This window comes from Strix aluco, chromosome 6 (genome assembly GCF_031877795.1).
Source record: "Strix aluco isolate bStrAlu1 chromosome 6, bStrAlu1.hap1, whole genome shotgun sequence".
NCBI lineage: Eukaryota > Metazoa > Chordata > Aves > Strigiformes > Strigidae > Strix > Strix aluco.
In genome coordinates, this window is record NC_133936.1 from 26680728 (window position 1) to 26703221 (window position 22494).

Sequence of the window (22494 nt, forward strand, 5' to 3'; positions counted from 1 at the left end):
AGAATATATTATGAATGCGGATCCCCAGTCTATCTTTATTTGAACCCTTGCCCTTCTCAGCTTTTTTTTCTTTATTGTCATCACTCTCCTATCTTTGCTGATAGTAATTCACCTAAATATCAAATCTTTCCCTTCCTGCTGCCACTGCAAACATTTACCAAATTATCCTGGAAATGAAACCAAGAAGATTGAACTTTTAAGGTCCATAGTAAACTATTGAATGTAACAGAAATATATGTAATGTTTGTAGTCTGTAGTCCAATACCAGAACCTGGGAAGACACCATGTGCCATAAACATGCAATTCATTGTACGGCTTTAAAAGAATATTTGTATTTTATTTTCCTTTTCTTTTTTTTTTTTTTTTTCCCCAAAGGGTAGTAATTTAGGCAGCTTGTTTCAAAGATATTTCTGTGACAAAAAAAGAAAAGGTGTAAATAAAGAATGATCAGAAGAGGAAAACTGAAATAAAAGGAATATCAAGCGAACAAGAGACTGATAGGAAAACAAGATGGAAAGGACAAACTCTTTTCAAGAGAAAAGGCTTCATTCCTACCACTACCTGTGTATAGCTTTCAACTTCCACACAGCAAAACAAGCCTGTTTAAGTCAAGCCTTGCTCATATTATATTTATAGAGACATATTATATTTATAGAGACATAAGTAACTAGATCTTATCACTGAGCTGTCTAAGATTTTTCTCTGAGGTTCCCACTGGCCTGCTGCTTCAGTACAGATATAAAACAGCACTATGTTACCCTACCTTCAGCTGGTTTTTGAGGTGGAACTGCGACCTTGGCATCAGGAACATCTAGAAAAACAAAATGTTTAATTGACTTAATAAAAAAAAAATTTGAATATGCTGTCTTCAAGAATGGTGCTTTTATCTTTCCTTTTCTACCATACAAGGATTGCAGCTTGCTCCTCAAAAATAAGCTAGCTGACTAATAGGTAACTAATTGCATTAATCTTTCTGTCTGGCCAGACTCTACACTGTTTCATTTTATTTCTAAGTAATTCTAGCATCATTTTGGAGTAGGCTCTTAAGAACATTCAGAAAAGAAGACCATTATATATCATAAGGAGATGATTGCTACCCATTTTGCCTCTTTGGTTATTTTTTTTCAGTTGTGCAGAAGACATCAAATCTACTCATTGGTAACTCTTAATTGTTCTATTCCTCAGTCACTCAAACAAAAATAAACCTCTGTGTTTTAGAGAATGTGGCTTCCTGTATTGTACAAAATAGGACCTCAGACACATTAATATCACTGATTTTGGAGTTACCACAGTATTCATTGCCATTTACCACAGTATTCATTGCCATTATTTATGAGAATAAATAGTTCCTCATATATATGGATAAGGAATATTTTTTCAGGGTGTAGGTTTGACTTACTATAACCAGGAAAAAAGGATTTGAAAATAGAAGATAAAGCAGAGCAATGCAATAAATCTATGACAGAGTATAGACATGATCTTGTGCCAGACTTGCCGTCTTTACCTGGTGGCTTCAACTCCAGTTTGATTTCTGCAAAAAAATATTAGATTTCCTTTAGGACTATTTATCTTTCCAGAATCACGTCTCAAACTCACAAATTTGCAGATGGCCATGATCACAAATTTGTTTAGCAAATTTGCTAACCTTTGGTTACCAGATAGAGCTCTGCAGTGCTTCTTGCTTCTCCCCTTGGTTCAAGACGAGCAATTACAGAATACACACCTGCAACAGCCAAGAATGTTGATATTTATATGCCTTTATCATTGAAAAAACAGACAACAAAATCAGATAAAAGAATAGCATCAGCACAAATATTCCATGCATTTTTACCTTCATCTTCTGCAGTAACATTGTGAATAGTCATATAGTGACAGCGACCTTCACTTCTGAAGCTGTACTTGGGACTCTCTCTCAGTTCGGTGGGGCCTTTATACCATGTCACAACTGCATCATCAAAAGACACCTCGCACTCAAAGGTTGCAGACTGGTGTTCACTCACTACAATGTTCTGTATGCTCTTTGTGAACTGAATTGGTTCCGCTGTTTTTAAAAACAAAAAAGATATCTATTGTTATGCACCACCAGGCCATATAGCTTATTTAATTCCTTCTCATTGTTTTCACAGCTGTATTATTATAATAAGAGTTAATATCAATAGATCTTCAAAAAGTAGAGTAAGAAAAAGGGATTCCATCTTCTATGAAGTTGTCTATGTAAGAATGAAGATTAGAAGACATAAGAGTACAACTGTACAAGATTGCCGTGCAAATAAGTTATGCAAGAGAAGTCATTAAGGAAATCAAAGATAAAGAATAATTAAGAAAAAGAGGAAATCTAAGGAAAATATAAGAGTATCAGAGAAAGAGAAAATAAAAGCAAGTATGACTCAGATTGTTTGAGGGCCAGGGGACATTAGTATTGATGATTTAGTCAAAAATACTAACTTATACAAGTATGTCACATATTGTTCAAAGAGAAAGGACAGCAAAATTCCATGTTTAGTCCATTTCCAAGTTTGGGAATATCTCTTTAAGAAATTCCTTTTATTTTCATTTGTTCTGTTAGTGGAACATCCAGAAACTCTTTATCACTACCATAATAAAGAGATTCTATATCTGTTTACAAACCTTCAATGGCCAGATCTGCAGTTGTTTCTAGATTGTCAAGCTTGCAGGTATATTGTCCCTGGTCTTCTGTTCTAACATCCTTGATGATGAGTTTGTGTACTTTATCAGAGACTTGTGTTGAATATCTCCCGCCTATCTTAATGGGTCTCCCATTTCTATACCACTGAGACTTGGCATTTGGGATAGAGAACTGACAAGACAGCGTGCATGTGTTTCCTTCCTTGAAAGTAGTGTCATGAAGATGCCGTTCAACTGCAGGTTCTATTAGCATGTTAAAACATACATTTTAGCAGACATCAGACAGTGGAATAATTAAAGCATAAATTAATTTAAATACATACTTCAAAAGTACACTTACCAATGACAGTTAGCCTGGCACTGGCAATGTGTGGTCCACACACTATTCTGAAATTTCCCTGATCCTCAAGTTGGCAGTTCCTGATTCTCAGTATGTGGCGATCACCTTCAACTCTAATTTCATATTTGTCATTGGAGTCCAGTTTCTGGGTTCCCTTGTACCATGAAAGTTTAATTTCTGGATAGTTAATTTTAATCTCACATTCAAAGATGGCATCCTCATCTGTTAAAACCGTCTGATTTTCAATGTCTCTGATCAGAGTAATAGGCTGAAAAATATTAGTTTAAATTAGTTTCAAGTTGCCTGTTATGGGTTTGAATATTTCACAAATCAGTCCAAAAATATGTTACCTCTGTCTGTGAGAGTCGTTGCTGAATAAAAGCTACAAGTTCATCAAATTCCTGATCTTCTCTTTGAGCTTTTTCTGTCAGCTCAATTTCCTGTGAAAAGGAGGAATATACTCAAAGATTAGAGGATATTAATGTCAAGCAGTCATGTTTATCCAACATAAAATTAGTTCCTACATCAGATTTTCTGTAACTGTGCTGTAACTAGCTTATCTTTCCATCTTAAAAACTGCAGTTAAGTTGTGAAGACAGAACATCCTTGGCCAGAAGGTCCATTCCTTCTTCTTGGGTTTAAGCATAAAAGAAATTGAGAACTGTCAGTAAAAGATCTAAAGAGGAACCAGAAATTCCTACCCACACTGTAGCATCAGTGCGCGGACACCAAGTCTGTTCAAAGGAACTGTACTACTCCTAACAAAGCCAATGCTGCAGTCATGCTGTGTCTTACCAATCTATGACTTTCTTCTGCTTGGGTTTGCTTTAGTAACTCAAACGCTTGCAGGAGGCCACGGAAATCTGTAATTCCATACATGCGAGCATATTTCTCATATTCTTTGGGATCTACATTTTTGAGAAGTTCCAAGATATCAATAGTTTGTTCCTCTTCTTCCTTCCTTTTTGTTGGAGTGCTATTCAAATCAATGACATAAGTTAAAATATACAACGCTTCATTCCTAGAAAGTTGTTCACTGAAAAAATGAATCAGCTTAGAGCTGCTTTGTGCAGTGGAATCCTTTAGTTCAGTCTAGTCAGGTGCTTCTATTTTTAGTACAGTTATTCATATTTAACCACTATTAAAAATTATATCTTGATCTGAGATATATAATAAAAATGTTTCTTCTGTGTTGATGGTAAATTAATCTATAAAAACTTTCTATATACCTTTTTAGTTTTGCCCTGAGATCCCCTTCAACAACTTCTTCTTTCTTTCTTTCTTCAACTTGTAGGTTTACACTCCTCTCAATTTCACCATGTTGGTTAAAAGCTACGCATTTATACATGCCAGAATCAGTTTTTATTGCATCCTTTATTTCTAGTTTGGCTTCATCTCCTCTCTGCTGGATTATAATGCGACCTCCCTGGTTGAGTTGCCTCCACTTTCCCTTCATCCATTTAACATTTGGAATTGGGTCTCCTCCAACTTTTGCAATAAATTTTGCAACAGTCTCTGCAGAAAGATGCAAATGAGGAAGATAAGTCTTTCCAGCTGTCTGTGACAGCAGGACATAAACAAAAGGTATAGGCAAATAGAAGATAATGTACTTCTTTGAAAAGAGTTCTTACTTTCCATGACTTTGATATTCTGAGGCTCTGACACAAAATAAAGTTTTCCTTCCACTTCTGCTTTCTTAGCTGCTGGTGCAGCTGCTGGTTTTTCTAAAAAACAGAGTCAAACAGTTAAAAAGATTGTTTCATGTAATAGTTTATGTTCATGTGTGATGATGCTTTCAAAGGAATTGTAAAAAAGGAATTAATTACAGAGATGGAACAAAATATTATGCAAGAGATAAAAATACAAAATACTTTCATGTTATTTTAATTAATTTGTATTTTACTTTCCAGATGAAAGTGAACACTGTGGGCCGTATTGTGCTGTTCATTAACTTCAGTCAGGTCATTTATATTCTGCATGGATGCAAATTCATAGATGGATATGCAAATAAGAATCCTCATTTTCTAAAATGGATAAGTTTTTAGAGAGGTATTCTTTTTTCTATTTCTGGAAATTTCACTCTCAGAGTTACTTGCAAAATACTTTTTATCAGTGATCTACTAAACTATTTTTTTTTCTTTTGCGTAGTTCTTGGCCTTGCAGTTACCCATGTGGTGAAAAAGATACTATTTTTACATATTACTGAACTCTTATTTATTTTACGCAATGGTAAGGCAAGACCTACATGAAAGAACTCATGCTTAGACATACTTACTTCCAGCTAAAAGGTCAAAATGTCTTAGAGTTGTAACAGTACTGAAGCAATTAGCCTCTAAGACCACATGCTCAATCAAATTCCTTTTGTATTTTCCTTTAATAAACACCACTGTTCTCATCCTTTCCATAAAATATGTATGTCCAAGTAATTTCACTCATTTAGTTTGGATTTTTCTTAAATTTGGTGTTTAGATTTAGAAACTAAATTCTTAATCTTTTTGGTAAGAATATACTATGGATTTGACACTGATCTCCCACTGTTTATGTCGCTATTTATATATAAATTATTGTTAAATATACTGTCTTCCCAGATTGTACAGTTTTGCAAAGAACTAAAAGATACTGATTGTTTGCTATTAGATTATTAAAAGGAGGATGGAATCTTGCTTTAAATTTCCATCATATACCCTGTTTTTCTCCATGTTACTGTACCTTTAACCGTCACTTTAGATTTGCAAGTATCAGTGCCAGCTGCATTTGAAGCTTTGCATACATATTCTCCTGAATCAGATTTGATAACAGCAGCAAGTTCCAGAAGAGCTACTCCATTAGCAAAGCTGAAGTTGCATCTGTCTGAAGCTCTTATTTCTCTCCCTGCCTTCAGCCACTGAATCCGGATTGGTTGCGATCCTTGGACGTGGCAGCTGAGATGTAGGGTATCACCTTCCTCTGCTGCTGCTGGCTGAAGAGGCTGATCAAAAACTGGAGGCTTTTTAGGTTCTGGAATATGAAAATGCTTGAGTGAATACTCAAGGAAGGGAAGTATGATTAAGAACGTAAGAGAAAAAGAGATACATGTGATTCTTAAGAAGACAGTGGCAAAAAATGAAGGAAGATAATGTCACCTCACGACTTGTCTCTCACAGATAAACAAGTCTGAGAATTTCAGTCATATTAAAATGGAATTAATATCAAAAGAGTATGTTTTCTATGCCAACATGCAAGAAATATCTTTTCTCCATGCAGCAAGGACATTTCACGTGTGAAAAATAATATAAGAACTAAAGCACTGCTATTAGGCTGCAAAACTATATAAGCACTTCTATAGAAAAAAATATGCAATCTCCTGCAAGAGTATTACGATGAAGTGCCATGCTGCCACAACACACTGCCAAGGCTGCCCAAGCTTAGCTGTAATTGCACAGAAAAACTGTTATTCCATGAAAAAAGAATGATTAAAAATTCAACAGAAATATCACACAAATATTTCAATCTTCACTTTAGATCAGTCATAGCAAATACTGAAAAAGTAAAGAAGCATCTGCCTCAAAAATGTTTAATTTTTATCACAAAATTGAAAGAATTCCTTGATTTTGTGGTTTAACTCAGTGTTCATCTCAGGACAAATTACTGCTGTTAGGTGAGTAAAACCAGCTCATAAGACAGAAGCTGTATAATTGCAGCCCAAATACAACAGAGAAAAGAAATAACCAAAGGAAAACAAGACTTCAACTAACCTCTGATAACAACAGAAGATGTACACAACACGCTTCCTGCTTCATTGGACACTTTACAGGTATATAAACCAGCATCTGATTGCTCTACACTCTTTATATGCAAAAGTAAGGTATTGTTTTTGAAAGATATTTCACAATGAGGGCTTGAATGAACTTCCTGATTGTTTTTATACCAAGCAACAGTCAAAGGCTGAGAGCCAGAAATACGGCCCTCAAGTTTAAGTTCATTCCCTTCTGTTTCTTCTACTGCTTCAGACAGTTTCTTAGTAAAAGTAGGTGGAGTTTTTCGTTCTGTAAAAAAAAAGAACATATTATTCAAATTCTATAAATCAAATCTGAAATGAAAAATTCTAAAGAAAATGCTTCAAGAAAAATCTGAACATTGGGAAACTGAGATTTGTTCTCATTCAAATAGGAGTTTTTTTAAAGTGAAAGTTTGCCAAGATAAACAGCAGGTGTCCTGCTCTTAGAGTCACTGTAATAGCTGATTTTTCTATTTGAAAAAAAATCCTCTTACACTGATTTAAGTCAAATGCCATTTAAAAAAACCCCAAGATTTTTGTTGAGTTCTCAAGAAAGAAATAGGCCAAAGCCTATAAATAAACTAGACCAAAGAAAATATTCTTTCATTTCTCCTCCCACTGTTAATGACTCTTTCTAATTCCCTTAAAAGACCCATGGGTATCTCCAGATAGGAACTTTCAAGCTATATCTCAAATGTTTTTCTCAAACTCATTTTGTAGCAATAAGGTTAACTTCCTATATAATTAAAGGAAGAAGAATGTACACACAAAGTATTATTTATTCAGTACCTTTAACAGTCAGTTGAGCTGTGCAAGACTCCTTTCCAACTTCGTTGCTAGCATAGCATGTATACTTTCCAGAGTCTCCCCTGTCAACACTCAAGATGGTCAAGTGGGCTGTGTTGTCTACATAACTGATCTGGTAGTTTCTTCCTGTTCTAATCTCTTGGTTATCTTTTGCCCAAGTGACTCTAATAGGCTGTGTTCCAGAAATGTGACACTCAAAGTCAGCACTTTCTCCAATAATACCATCCACAGGTGTAATTGGGATGTCAAAGAATGGAGGAGTCTTCCCTTCTGAAGAGTGAAAGAAATAAAAAAGCATCATTTCAAAATCTTGATTTGCTTTAAACCTCTGTGAAATGAATATTATTTGTACAATATTAAACCCATATGTAGAACAAAAGTGAGTTTCAAGATATTTCCATTAAATATTTCACAGCCCACTGACCTGTAAGGACAAGCCTGCCACTAGAAGAAGCAGTCCCAATCGCATTGGTAGCTGTGCAGGTATATTGCCCAATAAGGCTCCTATCTGTCTTCAAAATCCGGAGAGTTGCTACATTATCCACAAAGGATGTGTGAATATTGTAGTCCTCTTTTACACGTACACCGTCTTTAAACCAAGTTACTTCAATAGGTTCTGAACCAGCAATGCCGCAATCAAATGTAACTGGTAAGCCAACAGTTTCATGAACATCTCTTAATTTTCGTGTAAAAGTAGGAGGAAGTTTACGCTCTGTAAGAAAGCAGGTATTGTACAGTGAGGGTTTTCAGAAGATATGTACCTATTGCTGTACTCAGCAGTAATCACTGCCTAATATACTGTAGAGTATGATGGATTTTTGCTCATAGCCTCCAAATAAAAATGTTATTCAGCTTATCATTTATTTGGAACCTGATGTGAAAAGAGCACTGTGCATATAGTTGCAGGAAAATACATAACCACTCTGCCCTTAGTTACACCCAGAGAGCCTATTTAACCCTCAGGACTGCTAATGGTGGAAACAATCAAAGTAATATCCTCAATGGGGAAGGAAGATGCAGAAGCTTGCATCCCTACAGAAGAGCTGTGATCAGTAAGAGACATATTTCGATTAGCTTTACTGGTAGGCCTTTGTTAATAGACGACAATTCTACAGGCTATCTTACACGTCAAGAAACAGTAAAGTATTTAACAAGGAAAAGGTAATCCTTGTTTTGCAAAATAGAAAAGCATACTTAAGAAAAATAGGCCATTTTCCTATTTTTTAAAATGAAATATTCACCTTGAACTGTCAGCAAAGATGATGAAGCAGCCTCCCCAACAGCGTTTTCTACTTTGCAGATGTACTCCCCACTGTCACTACTGTCTACCTGGCTGAAAACCAGAGTGGCAACTTGGTTCTTATAATGCATTTTCACAGTAGCAGTTCCTCTCAGCTTTGTATCGCCTTTGTACCATGATACAATCATTTCTGGTGTTCCAGCAACCTGGCACTGTAAGGATGCAGAATCCCCAACAGTCACCTGCACTGGCTCCAAGGGTGTAATGAAGTAAGGTGGTTCTGAAGAACAAACACACACCATTAGCATAAAAAGGTCTTGCACAATGACCATTAGTAGATCAAATAACACTTGATGAAGTAATGGTGGCTTGACGCACCTAGTATTGTGATTGCACCGTGACAATTGTCTTGGCCAGAATCATTTTCAATATGACATGAATATTGCCCCTGATCTTCTAGTTTGCTACTAGAGATTTCCAGTATGGCAGATGTTTCTGTAGTGGTGATGCTACACTTCTCAGAGTGCATTATTTTTACTCCATTTTTCTTCCATGTCACTGAAATTGGTGGAGTACCCGTATATGTGCATTCCAAGATTAAATTTTTCCCTTTTTCTACATTTAAATCATTCACCTTCTTCACAAATTTGGCTGGTTCTATAACGAACAATGGGAAGAAAACAAATTAAACAAAGCCAAGAGATTGTTTTTAGAAGCATAATAAGCATAAGAAACAGTAGTCTGGACAAACCTTTGACAAAAAGATGTGCTGTGCAAGAAATCTTCCCTGCCTCATTAGAGACTTGGCAGGTGTAGTCTCCACTCTGAAGTGGATGTACATCAAACAGCTCCAGTTCTGCAATTGAATCTTGCAAGGTGATGTTGCATCTTTCTCCTGGTACTAGTTCAACACTACCTCTAAACCATTTAACTTCCAATGGAGAGGAGCCTTTTACGATACTGGTAAAGGTTACATTTGCCCCAGATAAAACATTCAGTGGTTCAGGTTTCTTCACAAAAGATGGTGGTTCTAAGCATGCAAATAAAACAGACAGAGAAGAAGTACATTTGAACTTCTCATGAAGAGCATAGTAATCAGAAATATGCAGCAAAGGAAAGAATGAAGGTTTTTTGAAAATAAATTTGTGCCCTCTGACTCTGGCTTCTTTTTGATACTGACCTCTAACACTCAAAAATGCGCTGCATTCATCAGACCCAGCTACGTTACTAGCTGTGCACAAATAAGTTCCCATATCAGATTCCTGAAGTCTATTCACTTTCAGAGAACAGGTATTGTCTGTAAGGGTAGCCTGATACTTGTCTCCACTGGTAATCTCCTGTCCATCATGAAACCAGGAAACCAGAATAGGTGGTGACCCATAAACTTTGCACTCCAGTACAGCAGAAGAACCCAGCTGACCGTACGTTTCTTTCAGTTTTCTTGTGAAAGAAGGAGGTATAATACGATCTGTATTTGTTAAAAAAATAAAAAATAAAAATTACCATACATGAGCTTAAAATGAAGAAAGTTCCCCATGCATAATAAAATCAGTCTGTTCCTACACACTTAGGTCATTGAAAAATAGCTGGATGATGGTTAAGGATATGCTGGAGCTTTCATTCACACATTTTGAGGGACACCTTTTATTTTTGCGGTCCTTTTTCATAAGAAACAATATTGTTCCAGCTGTCCAAGAAGACATGTAGTTTAAGGCTGAAGAAAGCAAACCCTTGCAACAACTCCTGCCCCTCAGAGATTAGGCAGGCATCTAGTCTTGATGCCTGTCAAAGTGGTATGCCAAGTAGTCCTAAGATTATACAAGCAATGAGTCTCTCATGACTAGTCTCAGTCATGAGAAACAGTTTGCTGTCTGAAGGCTTTGTAAAGGAACTATAGGATCAGACTCAAAAAGAGTAGTCAACTAACCTGAAACATGCACTGAAGCTGTGCAGCTGCTTTTACCAACACTGTTTTTCACCTCAAAAGTATATTCTCCACTGTCTTCTAGTCTTGCATTGAGGATCTTAAGTCCAGATACTTTGTTGAAGAAACTGATTTTATATTTATGGTCAGTGGACAATTCATTTCCATCCTTAAACCACCTAGCAGTAAGCTCTGGTGTGCCGTCTACTGTGCATTCCAGAGTACAAGAGTCTCCAGCTGTAACTTTGACTGGGCCTGGCTTCTCTACAATGACTGCAGGTTCTGCAATAACATGCAAGTCACAAAATTTTTAAAAACAACAATGTAGTAGTTATTAGTATGATAAAAATTGAAATTTTAAAGCATCTTAAAACACACTGTGGTTTTTATCCCATGCTACCAACCTAGGACTGTCAGCGTGGCAAAGCATTCCTTAACTCCAGCATCATTTTTTATCTGACAAACGTATTTCCCAGCATTGGCTGGTTCTGCATTTCCAATCCGCATAGTTGCAATGTTTTCTGAATAGGAGATCCAAAGATTATCACTTTCTCTAATGATTTCCCCTTTGTCTTTTAACCACAGAACAGAAATGGGCTGTGATCCTTCTACTGCAGCCTGCAGTTCAATCGACTCCCCAACTACGACAGTGAGATCACTCAGCTTCTTCACAAAGGTCGGTGGTGCTATTTAAGAGAAGATATTTAACAGTAAAAAACCACGCCAGGAATGGGAAAGTAGGAGGAGAATGGCAGGAACAATGAAATGCCAAAAAGGTGCCAATGTTTATACAAACCTCTTAGAGTTACAGAGCCAGTACAGGAGTCACTTCCCACATCATTTACAGCTTTACAGTGATATTCACCAACATCTCCAGCATCCACACTGAGAATGTGAATACTAGCTAGGTAGTTCTCGGACATGACCTTATACTTCTTGCTGCTCCGAATTTCTCGTTTGTCTTTATACCATGAAATCTGGAATGGAGGAGTGCCCTGAAGCTCACATTCCAGGTGAATATCAGACCCTTTCAAGGTCTGGACTGGATGGGGCTTCTTGGTAAAAATAGGGGGTGCTGAAAAAAAAAAGAGGTTAAAGTTTGTGTTAATTGAGCAAAGGAGACTGAAGAGGACAGACTATTCAAGTAGCTGTTCTGACACTGAACAGCAAAGACAAACCATAAATAAGAAAGATCTCCCACAGCATAACAAACCAAGAAGAGATTTGCCTTCTATTCAGACAGGTTTTGGCCTCTGACTAAAGAAAGTGGGATTTAACAGCTTCTCCACAAGGGAGGACTCATATAGATAAAAAAGTAAGGAAAGAGCTGGGATTCTGACCTTTTACTTTCAGTGAAGTACTGGTGCTTGCACTACCCGCTTGATTCTGAGCTTCACAAGTGTAGTCACCACTGTCTTCAACGCTGAGGTTGTGCATTTCAATGACTGCCACTGAATCCACAAAGGACATCCTGTACTTTTCACTGGGATGGATCTTGGTTTCACCTTTATACCAGGTGACTTTGATTTCTGGAGACCCACCTATTTTGCATTCATACTTAGTGGAATCATGCTGTTTCACAAGTCTTGAGGAGTCTAGTTTCTTAATAAACCTTGGTGGTTCTGGAAAGCCAAAAAGGGGAGATGATGCTTTAAACTGCACTGACTCTGAATAAGCAGGGACATATGTAACAGAAAATGTAAACTTTGGGAACTTATGCAAACATTCTAATTTCGCAATTGCTATGAAACTTATTTTAGATTATTTCAAGTTGGTCCAAAATCTAGATTACGAAGCAAACAAGTTCTCTATCTGCATTTCAGTTAGATTCTCCATCCTTTACTGTTCCACTCTACTTGTCCTTCTATGTATTCAGTACAGATCCGCTGACATGTGTGGTTTTCTTTAAGTAATATCCTCTTGCAATACATGAATAATCAAAATGCCTGATGAAAATGCAAGAATCCAAACTGTTCAGCCAAGAAATATTATTAATGTCATTTATGATGAGCATTATAGCAACTGCTTCATACCCTAATATGTCATTAACAATTGATATAGTCAATAAATGTGCCTGCACTATAACCCTTCACATATTTATTGCAAAGACAAACATAAAGGTGCATGTAAGTAATAAGAGTCAAGGAGCTTAGGTAGCAAACAAAAGAGGTTCAAAATAATCATGCTGGGAAGAATCATAACATAGCTGGTATTACAGAAATTGGTGTTAAAGGTCCTGTGACTAAAAAGAAAACCGGATGGTTACATTTTGTTCTGTAAGGAGAGAAAGGAGGGGAGGTTTGACACTTTTCATCAAAAGCACCATATGGATGATTCAGAATCACAAGACTGAATGTTCATAGATCAAAGATATAACTAAGTAAAACCAAGAAGTGATAATGCGGGCACAACAAACAAATCTCTGCAAAACAGGATGAAGTCCTTCTTTGTGCATCTGTCTGTAAAGTGTAGGAAGAATAACTATTTTATTGTGGGTTACTTCAACCTGTGGGACATTTGCTGAACATCCTATGTTGTTAGTAACAAAACTTCCTTAGAGTTTTAAAAATAGAAATGATGGCTTGTTAACACACGGACTCTTGGAACCTTAGCAATTTACTATCAGATTTCACTTTGACAAAGAGTTGATTATCTATCTGCATGCTAACATTTGCTGAGTAGCCACACTAATACTACTCCTTTCCAAAAATGAGGATATACAGGTTAGTAAGGTATATACTTAGATGTAAAGCAGTTTCTAGAACCTAAAGCAATTGTTAAAACCACAGATTGGGAACATTAGATGGGAAAGTTAATAAAAAACTGGGAGATTTTCAAGGTCAATTGAACAAAATATCTTAATTCTGCAAACAAAATGCTGTGTATCATAGAAATGAGACAGCATCTGTTCAAATTAAACACATGCAAATCAATGCACACAAAGAGCTTGCCCTTCCAAGTTCTATGAAAACTGGCTGACAATGAACATCATTAATTTTACAGCCCTGGGGAAACTGTACAAATTCTAAAGGATGGAAATTAGTGCCAGTATAAATTCAGGATCAAAAAAGAAAATAATAATCCTGGGAAAAAAAGAAAATCAGGATTTTATGAATAAATAGTTGAAGAGTAAGAAAATAAATAAGGTCAGTAGGGATGGTTTTATGAATGGTAACTCCGGTCAAATAAACGTATTAGCAATGTTATCATTGATAATAAACAGAATTGTGATTTTGGTGGAAACAAGCTTTAAATCTTTTAAAGAGGTTATATTGCTTGCTACAATTTTTCAGTGCTCTTTGTAAGTCAAGCTATATAATAACAGCACCCCTACTTGCCACTGAAACCACAGGTAATTCAGTCTGCCATATTCTTCCCACCCCCACGAAGAAAAATCCCTATGGATAGAATATAGTCTAGATATATATAATACAATTGACAAGCAATTATTACAAAATCTTGCTAGTGGTAGTTCAGCCTCTTATGTTATTTTTCTTAGAGAGTAAAATTCATAATATTTACTCTTGAAATGTTTTTGTTCTTTTCCCCATAAATTTATACAGAGGGGAAAAAAGAGAAAGCACTAAACCAACAGGGATATTTGGACTCATGCATAATTTAAGTCACGTATTTTACATTCATTCTTTTATAAAATCAGTAAGAATAAGATATCCGGAACAGCTATAAATAAATCCAGTGTTCCCACCTACACTAAGGAAATTACATGAATATACAAGTGTCACTTGTACCAAGACAGTTTGATCCAGTCATAAATTTAGATCATTGGAGTGTATAAGATCCACACACTATGTGGAGAAGCAAAGTGTTGGTGGAATGGATATCTGTCACCAAGTCTGCCCTCAGATCCTCCAATTTTGCTGTCTAGAACAGCAATTTTCAATGTTTTCAGTCTATGAAAGAGTAAAACTATTTGCAGGAGCTGCACACCCTGTAAAAATACATTTAAGTCTCGTAAGTGAACTGAGTTTCTCTCAGTTACCTTTCCCTCCCCTGGACAACTTAAAGAATGTCACTGCTGGAGAAAGACCTTAGGAAGACATACTTTGCTGGCCAAAGGGGCCATTCATAAAGACGCAACAGGGCACTAAGAGCTAACATTTTAATGGAAGAATCCCTTTGATAAGACAAATCATGCGCCATACCACAACAGAAGAAAGATGAGTAAGTATTTAAATATTACAATAATATTTAAATGAAATAAGACATCTGTGTAGCGTCTTGTAAAGGTTGTTAGTCTCACACATCTGCATTTAGGGCTTTGTTTTCCAGGTGTCTGCCTTGCAAAGAAAAGCCTCGTGAACACTAAAGGTCACAGCAATACCTTGTACAGCCAGCTGAGCTGCGCATGCGTCCTTTCCAACACTGTTGCTCGCAGTACATGTGTAAAGTCCAGCATCCCCTTTACCGACTTTTAGGACTGTCAAGCTGGCCGTGTTTTCCACCAGCGTCATCTTGTAGTTGCCACCTGGGCGGATCTCTCTGTTGTCTCTGGTCCAAGTAATCCTTATGGGAGCAGAGCCAGTCATGTGGCACTTAAAGGTTGCACTTTCCCCTCGTGCCACATCGATAGATACTGGCTTGATGTCAAAGAAGGGAGGTTGTAGATGTTCTGCAAAGAGTAAAGCATGACAGAGCTCACCACCAAGCCCTCCTCACCACACACCTCACCATGTCATGCCCATGCTCCCTGACCACCATACTACGGGCAAAGAGGGAAAAAGGGTGAAGAAATAAAAGAGCAAAGACATAGAAAAGATCTTTGTTTAAGTGTGAGCTACAAACCTGTGAGGACAAGTTTGGCGCTGGAAGATGCAGTCCCCAGAGCGTTTTGGGCTGAGCAAGTATATTGACCACAGTAAGCCATACTAGTTTGCAAGATCTGGAGAGTCGCAATATTATTTAAGAAGGCTGATTGCATGTTATCACTGTCGCTTAAGAGAACCCCATCCTTGTACCAAGACACCTGGATAGGCTCTGAGCCATTTATGCGGCAATCAAATGTCACTGGGGCACCAACTGCCTCCTGAATATCTTTCAGTTTTCTGGCGAATGTAGGAGGAAGTTGACGTTCTGCAAAACAATAATAATCACTACTATAAGTAGGAAGCGACCCCGTTAATCTAGAATTAACTCTGAAATTAGAAGTACCCCTTTCTGTAGACAACAAAGAGTTCCTAAAAACTACCCCAGAAAAGAGTGGCCTTTGGCACATCACCTTTAACAACAAGCAAAGCTGTGGAAGTGGCGAAGCCAACGCTATTTTCTGCTTTGCAGATATATTCTCCAATGTCACTATCCTCCACGGTGGAGAATGCCAGCGTTGCCACATTGTTCTTCAAGTGCATTTTATAAGCCTGTGTTGATCTGAGCTTGGTGTCATCTTTGTACCAGGACACCTTGATTTCTGGCGTACCACCAATCTGGCATTTTAAGACCAAGGGCTCCCCAACTTTCACCTCTACACGGTCCAGGTGCGTGACAAAATAGGGTGGTTCTAGGGAAGGAGAGAGCATGGTGAGCAGAGGCAGAGCATCAGTGGGGTCCCTTAGGGGGGGTCAGGGGTGATGCATACCTAAGATGGATACAAGGCTGTGGCAAACATCCCCACCCGCCTCATTTGCCACCTCACAGGTGTATTCGCCTTCATCGCTCTTGGTGCTGTTGAAGATTTCAAGAATGCCAGATTTGTCAGTAGTTGTAATACTGCAGCGTGGCGACTGAGCAATGGGCATGCCATTTCTTTTCCAAGTGACAGAGATGGGAGGCGTGCCTGTGTAGCTGCTTTCCAACACAACAGACTTCCCCTGCTCCACACTGAAATCACTTAATTTCTTCACAAAGATTGCAGGCTCTGTGGAGAGGCACAGATCAATAGTGAGAGGGACAGATGTGGCAGGGCTGCAGGCAGAGCATGAAGGGAGATACCTGTGCATTCACGCACACACACAAACACACCTTTCACAAAGAGTTGGGTTGTGCATGAGGCACTGCCAGCATCATTTGTGACTACGCAAGCATAGTCCCCGCTGTGGCCTGGCTCCACGTTGTATAGCTGCAGCTGTGCCACAGACTCATCCAGAGAGATGGAGCAGTTGCTGTCCGGCACCAACTCCCTGATGCCTCGAAACCAGGTCACTTTGAAAGGAGTACTGCCCTTGATGTAGCTGGTGAATGTCACACTTGATCTGGGCAAAACTTCCTGGGGATCAGGTGTCTTCACAAAAGAAGGTGGTTCTAAGGATCATACAAAGAAGTGAAGAGGAAGAAAGACGTTAATAGGCGAGTGTCTGTGGGGGAGGAAAACTGGAGCATGTTTGAGTCAAAAAAAGAGAGAGAAAGGGGGAGAAAACAGAAAAAAACATGAAAAAGAAACCATGGGAAACCAGAGGGAAGGAAGAGAAGAGGGAGGAACAATTTAATTGAAGGGGCTGTAGTATCCTTCCACTGACCTTGTACAGTCAAGAAGGCACTGCATTCATCAGATCCAGCCACATTGGCTGCCACACAGGTATATGGCCCTGTATCTGTGACATCCAGGGCATTCAGCTTCAAAGCACAAACGTTATCCAAGAATGAGATTTCATATTTTTCTCCACTAACAATCTCATTCCCATCCTGAAACCAGGCCACAGATATGGGGGATGTGCCAGACACTTTGCACTCCAGAAGCACTGAAGATCCCAGCACCCCATTTGTTTCCTTTAGTTTTCTTGAGAATGAAGGAGGAACAAGACGATCTGAGTATGACAGGGCAGAAGAATAAGAAGAAAAGTGTTGGGTTTCTTTCAGGGGAAAGGGAAGTGGAAAAGAAAAAAAGCTTCCTTTAAAGACAAGTGTGAACAACAAAGACATAGAGCTGACCTGAAACATCAACTGAGGAAGTGCAGCTACTGTCCCCCACCTCATTGTGCACCTCAAAAGTATACAAGCCCCTGTCTCCCCTGTCTGCAGAAAAGACTTTCAAAGTGGATATATTATTGAAAAAGGTAATTTGGTATTTGCGATCGCTCCTTAGTTCTCTGCCGTCTTTGTACCATTTGGCAACAAGTTCAGGTGTTCCTCCTACTTTGCACTCCAAGGTAAAAGGATTGCCAGCCATTACTGTGATTGGCTCGGTCTTCTCTAAGATGACTGCCGGTTCTGAAATAGGAAGGGAGGGGTCAGTGTGTCACCAGGAAATCTACCCACAAAGCAGTGAGCACAGGATATAAGCAGAAAACAAAGGCTGGTAGAGGCAATTGTGCAAGCTGTAAGAGATAGTACCTGTGAAGCAGGTTATACCCACCGAGGACTTGTAAAAAGGCAGAGCACTCCCGCATGCCAGCATCGTTTTTGATCTGGCAGATGTACTTCCCAACATCAGCTCCCTCTGCACTGGCAATCTCAAGAGTTGCAATGTTGTCCATAAACCACATTTGGACATTTTCACTCTCCCTAATAACTTCACCCTTGTCCTTGAGCCAGACAACAGAAATTGGTGGGGATCCTTCCACCACTGCCTGCAGGGCTGTTGGCTCCCCGACGAAGATTGCAGTGTCACTCAGCTTCTTGGCAAAGCGTGGGGGTTCTGATAGCAAAAACAAGGAGGCACAGGAGGGTTAATCATGCATCTCTGCTTGGAAGAGGGACAGCCAGCAGATCAAGAAAAGAGGGTGGTGATTATATTGGTCCTGTAGCATACAAACCTTTGAATTTCACCGGGCAGGTGCAAGTGTCGCTTCCCACCTCGTTCATAGCTTTGCACTGATATTCTCCAGTATCTTGAGATTCCAGATTGAGAATATGAAGACTGGCAATGGAGTGCTTTGCTGTTACCTTGAACTTCTTGCTGCTCCTGACCTGCCTCCGGTCCTTGAACCAAGCCACCTCAAAGGGTGGAGTCCCTGCTATCTCACACTGCAGGATAACATCTGAGCCTTTAAGTGTGTCCACAGGGCTTGGCACCTTGCTAAAAACAGGTGGTTCTATAAAAAAAGAATCACATCATAATGTGTAAGCCTGCTTCCCTGGATGGGTTTCTGGATAGTAGCAGGAGGTAACATATTCAGGAAGGGGGCGTACACTTATTCTTGTAAACCCATATTTAGCTTCCAAATATGTGGCCTCACCTCTAAAAAATGCTGAGCCCCTGGCATCTCCCATCAAGCCATCCCAGCACTCAAGAGTCCCAAGGGCAGAAAATGTGACACTTCTGCACATGTTTGGGGTCAATGCTCAGTGCCCCTCCCCAAAAGCCACTCTTCCCTCTCCCCAGGACCACATTCCAGCTTTCCCCGCCTCTTTCCAGTCATGAAAGCTACCATCAGTGAGACTCAGCAACACAGCCTCCTCTTCCGTCTTAAATTTCATTCCTGTCAGGATCACTGTGTATAAAGAGGAGGCAGACGGATGGTTGCAAAGTATGACCAGCTCCTTCACCATGGCTGGTGTTCCACCTATTCCGTGCTTCCCTTGTGATCTGACCAGCTTGCCTTATTCAGCTTGCAATTAACTTAAATAGGAACACAAAGGAATGGCTGCACAGTGCTGAACACCCACCACTATTCCCTGCCTGGTCTCCACTGCTTAAACACAGCAGCATTTGAATGTGAGAGCAGCTGGAGAGACACTGGCCCAGCAACGACCAACTGCCATAGCAGCAGCTCCCTGTTCAGGAGGATGGGCAGCTGGGGAGCGGGCCCAGAAGCCAAGGATTCTGGTGGTTTGTGGAGCCATGCTGCTAACCTTTCACTGCGACTGAAGTGCTGCAGCTGGCTGTGCCGGCAGAGTTATGGGCTTCACATATGTAATCGCCGGCATCTTCAGTGGTTGAACCCAAGATGGTTAGCATTGCCACGGAGTCTACAAAGGACATGTGGAGCCTGTTGCTCGCCTGGAGTGCCTGATCATTTTTGTACCACACAGTTCTGATCTCTGGTGTCCCACTGATTTTACATTCAAGTTGAACTGTGTCCCCCTGCTTCACGAACCGCAAAGCTTCAGGCTTCTTGACGAACTTGGGAGGTTCTGCAGAACAGAGTAAGTATGTAGAGAGTGACAGTATACTTGTTTGCCATGTGAAATCTACAAGGCTGAGAAGAGTTACGGGGAGCACAAGAGTTTAGGGGCACAACAAATTAAGATTGCTACAGCAACTGGCTGTATCCCCAACCAGAGTTTCCTCCCAAGGAAAAACACAAGATGGAGAAGAGAAGGCAAAGACAACAACTAAAACTATATTCTGCCAACTCTGGAGCCTACCCCGTCAGACAGCTGGAGCTGTAAAAACAAGATGAAGGATGATTGTCCCACCCAAGGGAAATTTTGCTGTTACCTTTGAGGAGCGAAAATATCCCCAGGCCAGCATGAAAGATTTGACAAGCCTTTCACCCCCAGGAGCAGCAGAAACACGGTAGGGATAGTTTCACTTGCTTATACATCTTTAAAACATATTCCTGCATGAAGACCTTAAGTGATTCATCGTCTAGGTTAAATCAGCAATTCAGAACTCCAGTTGAGAACTTTAGTGAATTTGAAAGAGTCACTAATGCTGCCTTACAAATGCAAGGTAGTTGTATTTACCGTATCACTGTTATCCATATAGTACACTGTGACTGTAGTTTAAACACTAACGACAAAGTAAAAAGCGGGGTGACTGCAACCCTCTATACAAACAGCTTCACAAGGGGACCTTTCCCCTTGCAGATTTTGCAGGCACACAAGGCTTTTACTGTCATTCAGTATGATAGGAGAAGGTCACCATATGGTATATGTCTGCTTTCTGGAAAGGGTGGAAAATGAGACTCAGTAACAAAGAGGTCTCTTTACTCAAGAAAAAGAAAACACACAAACGAAGGTGACTTTATCTTAATACCTTTGACACTGAGTTGGGCTGAGCAAAAGTCTTTCCCAGCTTCATTACTAGCTTGGCAAGTATATTGGCCAGAGTCTCCTTTACCCACTCTGAGCACTCGAAGGTGAACTGTGTTGGCTACAAATGTAATATTGAAGTTTCCTCCAGTTCGGATCTCCCGACCATCCTTGGACCAGGTGATGTGTATTGGCTGGGCTCCAGTAACATGGCATTCAAAGTCAGCACTTTCTCCAAAAGGCACATCAATAGATTCCGGTTTGATGTCAAAGACAGGTGCTTGCTTGGGTTCTAGAAACACAAGAAAACCATGTAATATTCATACCTCATGAAAAAACTAATCCAACACACAGATACCATCACATGCATGAAATGGGAAGAGGGAACCTGTGATCCACGTAAAAGTTTTGTAAGCCAACACACCTGCCACTGTGAGCCTAGCGCTTGAGGTGGCAGTGCCTACAGCATTGGTGGCTGTGCAGGAGTACTGCCCAGTATGATTCATCTCAGTTCGCCCCAGCTGCAGCACTGCAACATTGTCTACAAAGGATGTGTGCACATTGTGGTCATCGCTTAGCAGTACACCATCTTTATGCCAAGTCACAGTAATGGGTTCTGAGCCATTGAGCCGACACATAAATTTAAGGGGTAAACCAAGAGGGTGCTCGATGTCCTTTAATTTTCTTGCAAAGGAAGGTGGTCGTTTGCGCTCTAGAAGAAAGCAAGTAAAGGATAAATATTCCCCAGGAAGCAATATTTTTATAGTTTTGCAAGAGGAAAAGAATTTGTAGTGAGCTAATATAAAATCGTCACCTTGAACTTTTAAGAGAGCCTTTGTAGATGCTGTTCCTACACTGTTTTCTGCCTTGCAGATATATTCACCACTGTCATTGATAACCACTTTGTTGAAAATAAGCGTAGCAACGTTGTCTTTAAAGAACACTTTGTACTCAGGAGTAGACCTGAGTTTTGTATCACCTTTGTACCAAGACACAGTGATTTCTGGTGTTCCAGCAATGCGGCATTGCAATGTTGTATAATCCCCAACTGACACCTCAAGAGGCTCCAAGTGTGTAACAAAATAGGGAGGTTCTAAAAGAGAGAAGCAATTAGATAGGCTCATTATAGTGCCAGACTTTGTAATGCATACATTTGAAAGAACAGGCAAGAAAAAAAAGCAAAGGGAGCACACACCTAGGGTAGAGACTACAGCCTCACAAACATCTCTTCCTGCCTCATTTTCAACATGGCAAGTGTATTCTCCTGCATCTTCTTTGGTGCTGTCAAGTATTTCCAGGATGCAGGACTTCTCTGTGGTGGTGATGCTACACTTCTGAGATTGGGTGATGGTGTGGCCGTTCTTCTTCCATGTCACAGAGATGGGCAGGCTGCCTGTGTAAGTGCCCTCCAGGATAATGGGCTTGCCAGGCTCCACATACTGATCGCTCAGTTTCTTCACAAAGACAGCCGGCTCTAATGAAGGGTAAGAAGTCACAAATGTTGAGCACAACATGACAAATGGAAGGAAGGAAACAATATTTTAAGGTAAAGAGAGACACACAATCTTTACAAACCTTTTACTGTAAGGTGTGCTGTACAATTTGCCCTGCCAGCATCATTAGTCACTAGACAAGTGTACTCTCCGCTTTGGAGAGGAGTTACATCAAATAACTCAAGCTCCACAATGGACTCCTCCAAGTAGATATTGCATTTGTCCCCTGGCACAAGCTCATTGGCCCCTCTAAACCAGTTCACCTTAAAAGGAGGGGTTCCTCTGATAACACATGTAAAAGTGATGCTTGTGCCTGGCAAGACATCCAGAGGCTCTGGTGTCCTCTCAAAAGAAGGTGGTTCTAAAGACACAAGAGAAAAAGAAAGATAAGACAGGTTGCTACAGCATAACCCTGGC

General features: G+C 39.6%; 1 protein-coding gene across 1 annotated transcript in view; it reads right to left on the minus strand.

Annotated features, from left to right (window-relative positions):
- The window catches only part of TTN (titin), a 242809-nt gene that overhangs the window by 151983 nt on the left and 68332 nt on the right, over positions 1 to 22494 (minus strand). Inside the window, exons 71-107 of the mRNA XM_074829250.1 lie at positions 22160 to 22438; positions 21780 to 22058; positions 21399 to 21677; positions 21009 to 21296; positions 20589 to 20876; positions 19460 to 19741; positions 18421 to 18699; positions 18021 to 18302; positions 17597 to 17875; positions 17185 to 17472; positions 16691 to 16969; positions 16308 to 16586; positions 15951 to 16229; positions 15518 to 15805; positions 15057 to 15344; positions 12055 to 12336; positions 11511 to 11789; positions 11119 to 11400; positions 10718 to 10996; positions 9971 to 10258; positions 9542 to 9820; positions 9169 to 9447; positions 8792 to 9070; positions 7975 to 8262; positions 7533 to 7820; positions 6721 to 7011; positions 5696 to 5983; positions 4618 to 4710; positions 4216 to 4501; positions 3782 to 3962; positions 3337 to 3426; positions 2987 to 3254; positions 2629 to 2889; positions 1832 to 2041; positions 1646 to 1723; positions 1505 to 1531; positions 764 to 811 (exon numbers count right to left, since the gene is read on the minus strand). Of these exons, the coding sequence (XP_074685351.1) occupies positions 764 to 811; positions 1505 to 1531; positions 1646 to 1723; positions 1832 to 2041; positions 2629 to 2889; positions 2987 to 3254; positions 3337 to 3426; positions 3782 to 3962; positions 4216 to 4501; positions 4618 to 4710; positions 5696 to 5983; positions 6721 to 7011; positions 7533 to 7820; positions 7975 to 8262; positions 8792 to 9070; positions 9169 to 9447; positions 9542 to 9820; positions 9971 to 10258; positions 10718 to 10996; positions 11119 to 11400; positions 11511 to 11789; positions 12055 to 12336; positions 15057 to 15344; positions 15518 to 15805; positions 15951 to 16229; positions 16308 to 16586; positions 16691 to 16969; positions 17185 to 17472; positions 17597 to 17875; positions 18021 to 18302; positions 18421 to 18699; positions 19460 to 19741; positions 20589 to 20876; positions 21009 to 21296; positions 21399 to 21677; positions 21780 to 22058; positions 22160 to 22438 (9180 nt within the window). The remainder of the gene's footprint in view (positions 1 to 763; positions 812 to 1504; positions 1532 to 1645; positions 1724 to 1831; positions 2042 to 2628; positions 2890 to 2986; positions 3255 to 3336; positions 3427 to 3781; positions 3963 to 4215; positions 4502 to 4617; positions 4711 to 5695; positions 5984 to 6720; positions 7012 to 7532; positions 7821 to 7974; positions 8263 to 8791; positions 9071 to 9168; positions 9448 to 9541; positions 9821 to 9970; positions 10259 to 10717; positions 10997 to 11118; positions 11401 to 11510; positions 11790 to 12054; positions 12337 to 15056; positions 15345 to 15517; positions 15806 to 15950; positions 16230 to 16307; positions 16587 to 16690; positions 16970 to 17184; positions 17473 to 17596; positions 17876 to 18020; positions 18303 to 18420; positions 18700 to 19459; positions 19742 to 20588; positions 20877 to 21008; positions 21297 to 21398; positions 21678 to 21779; positions 22059 to 22159; positions 22439 to 22494) is intronic.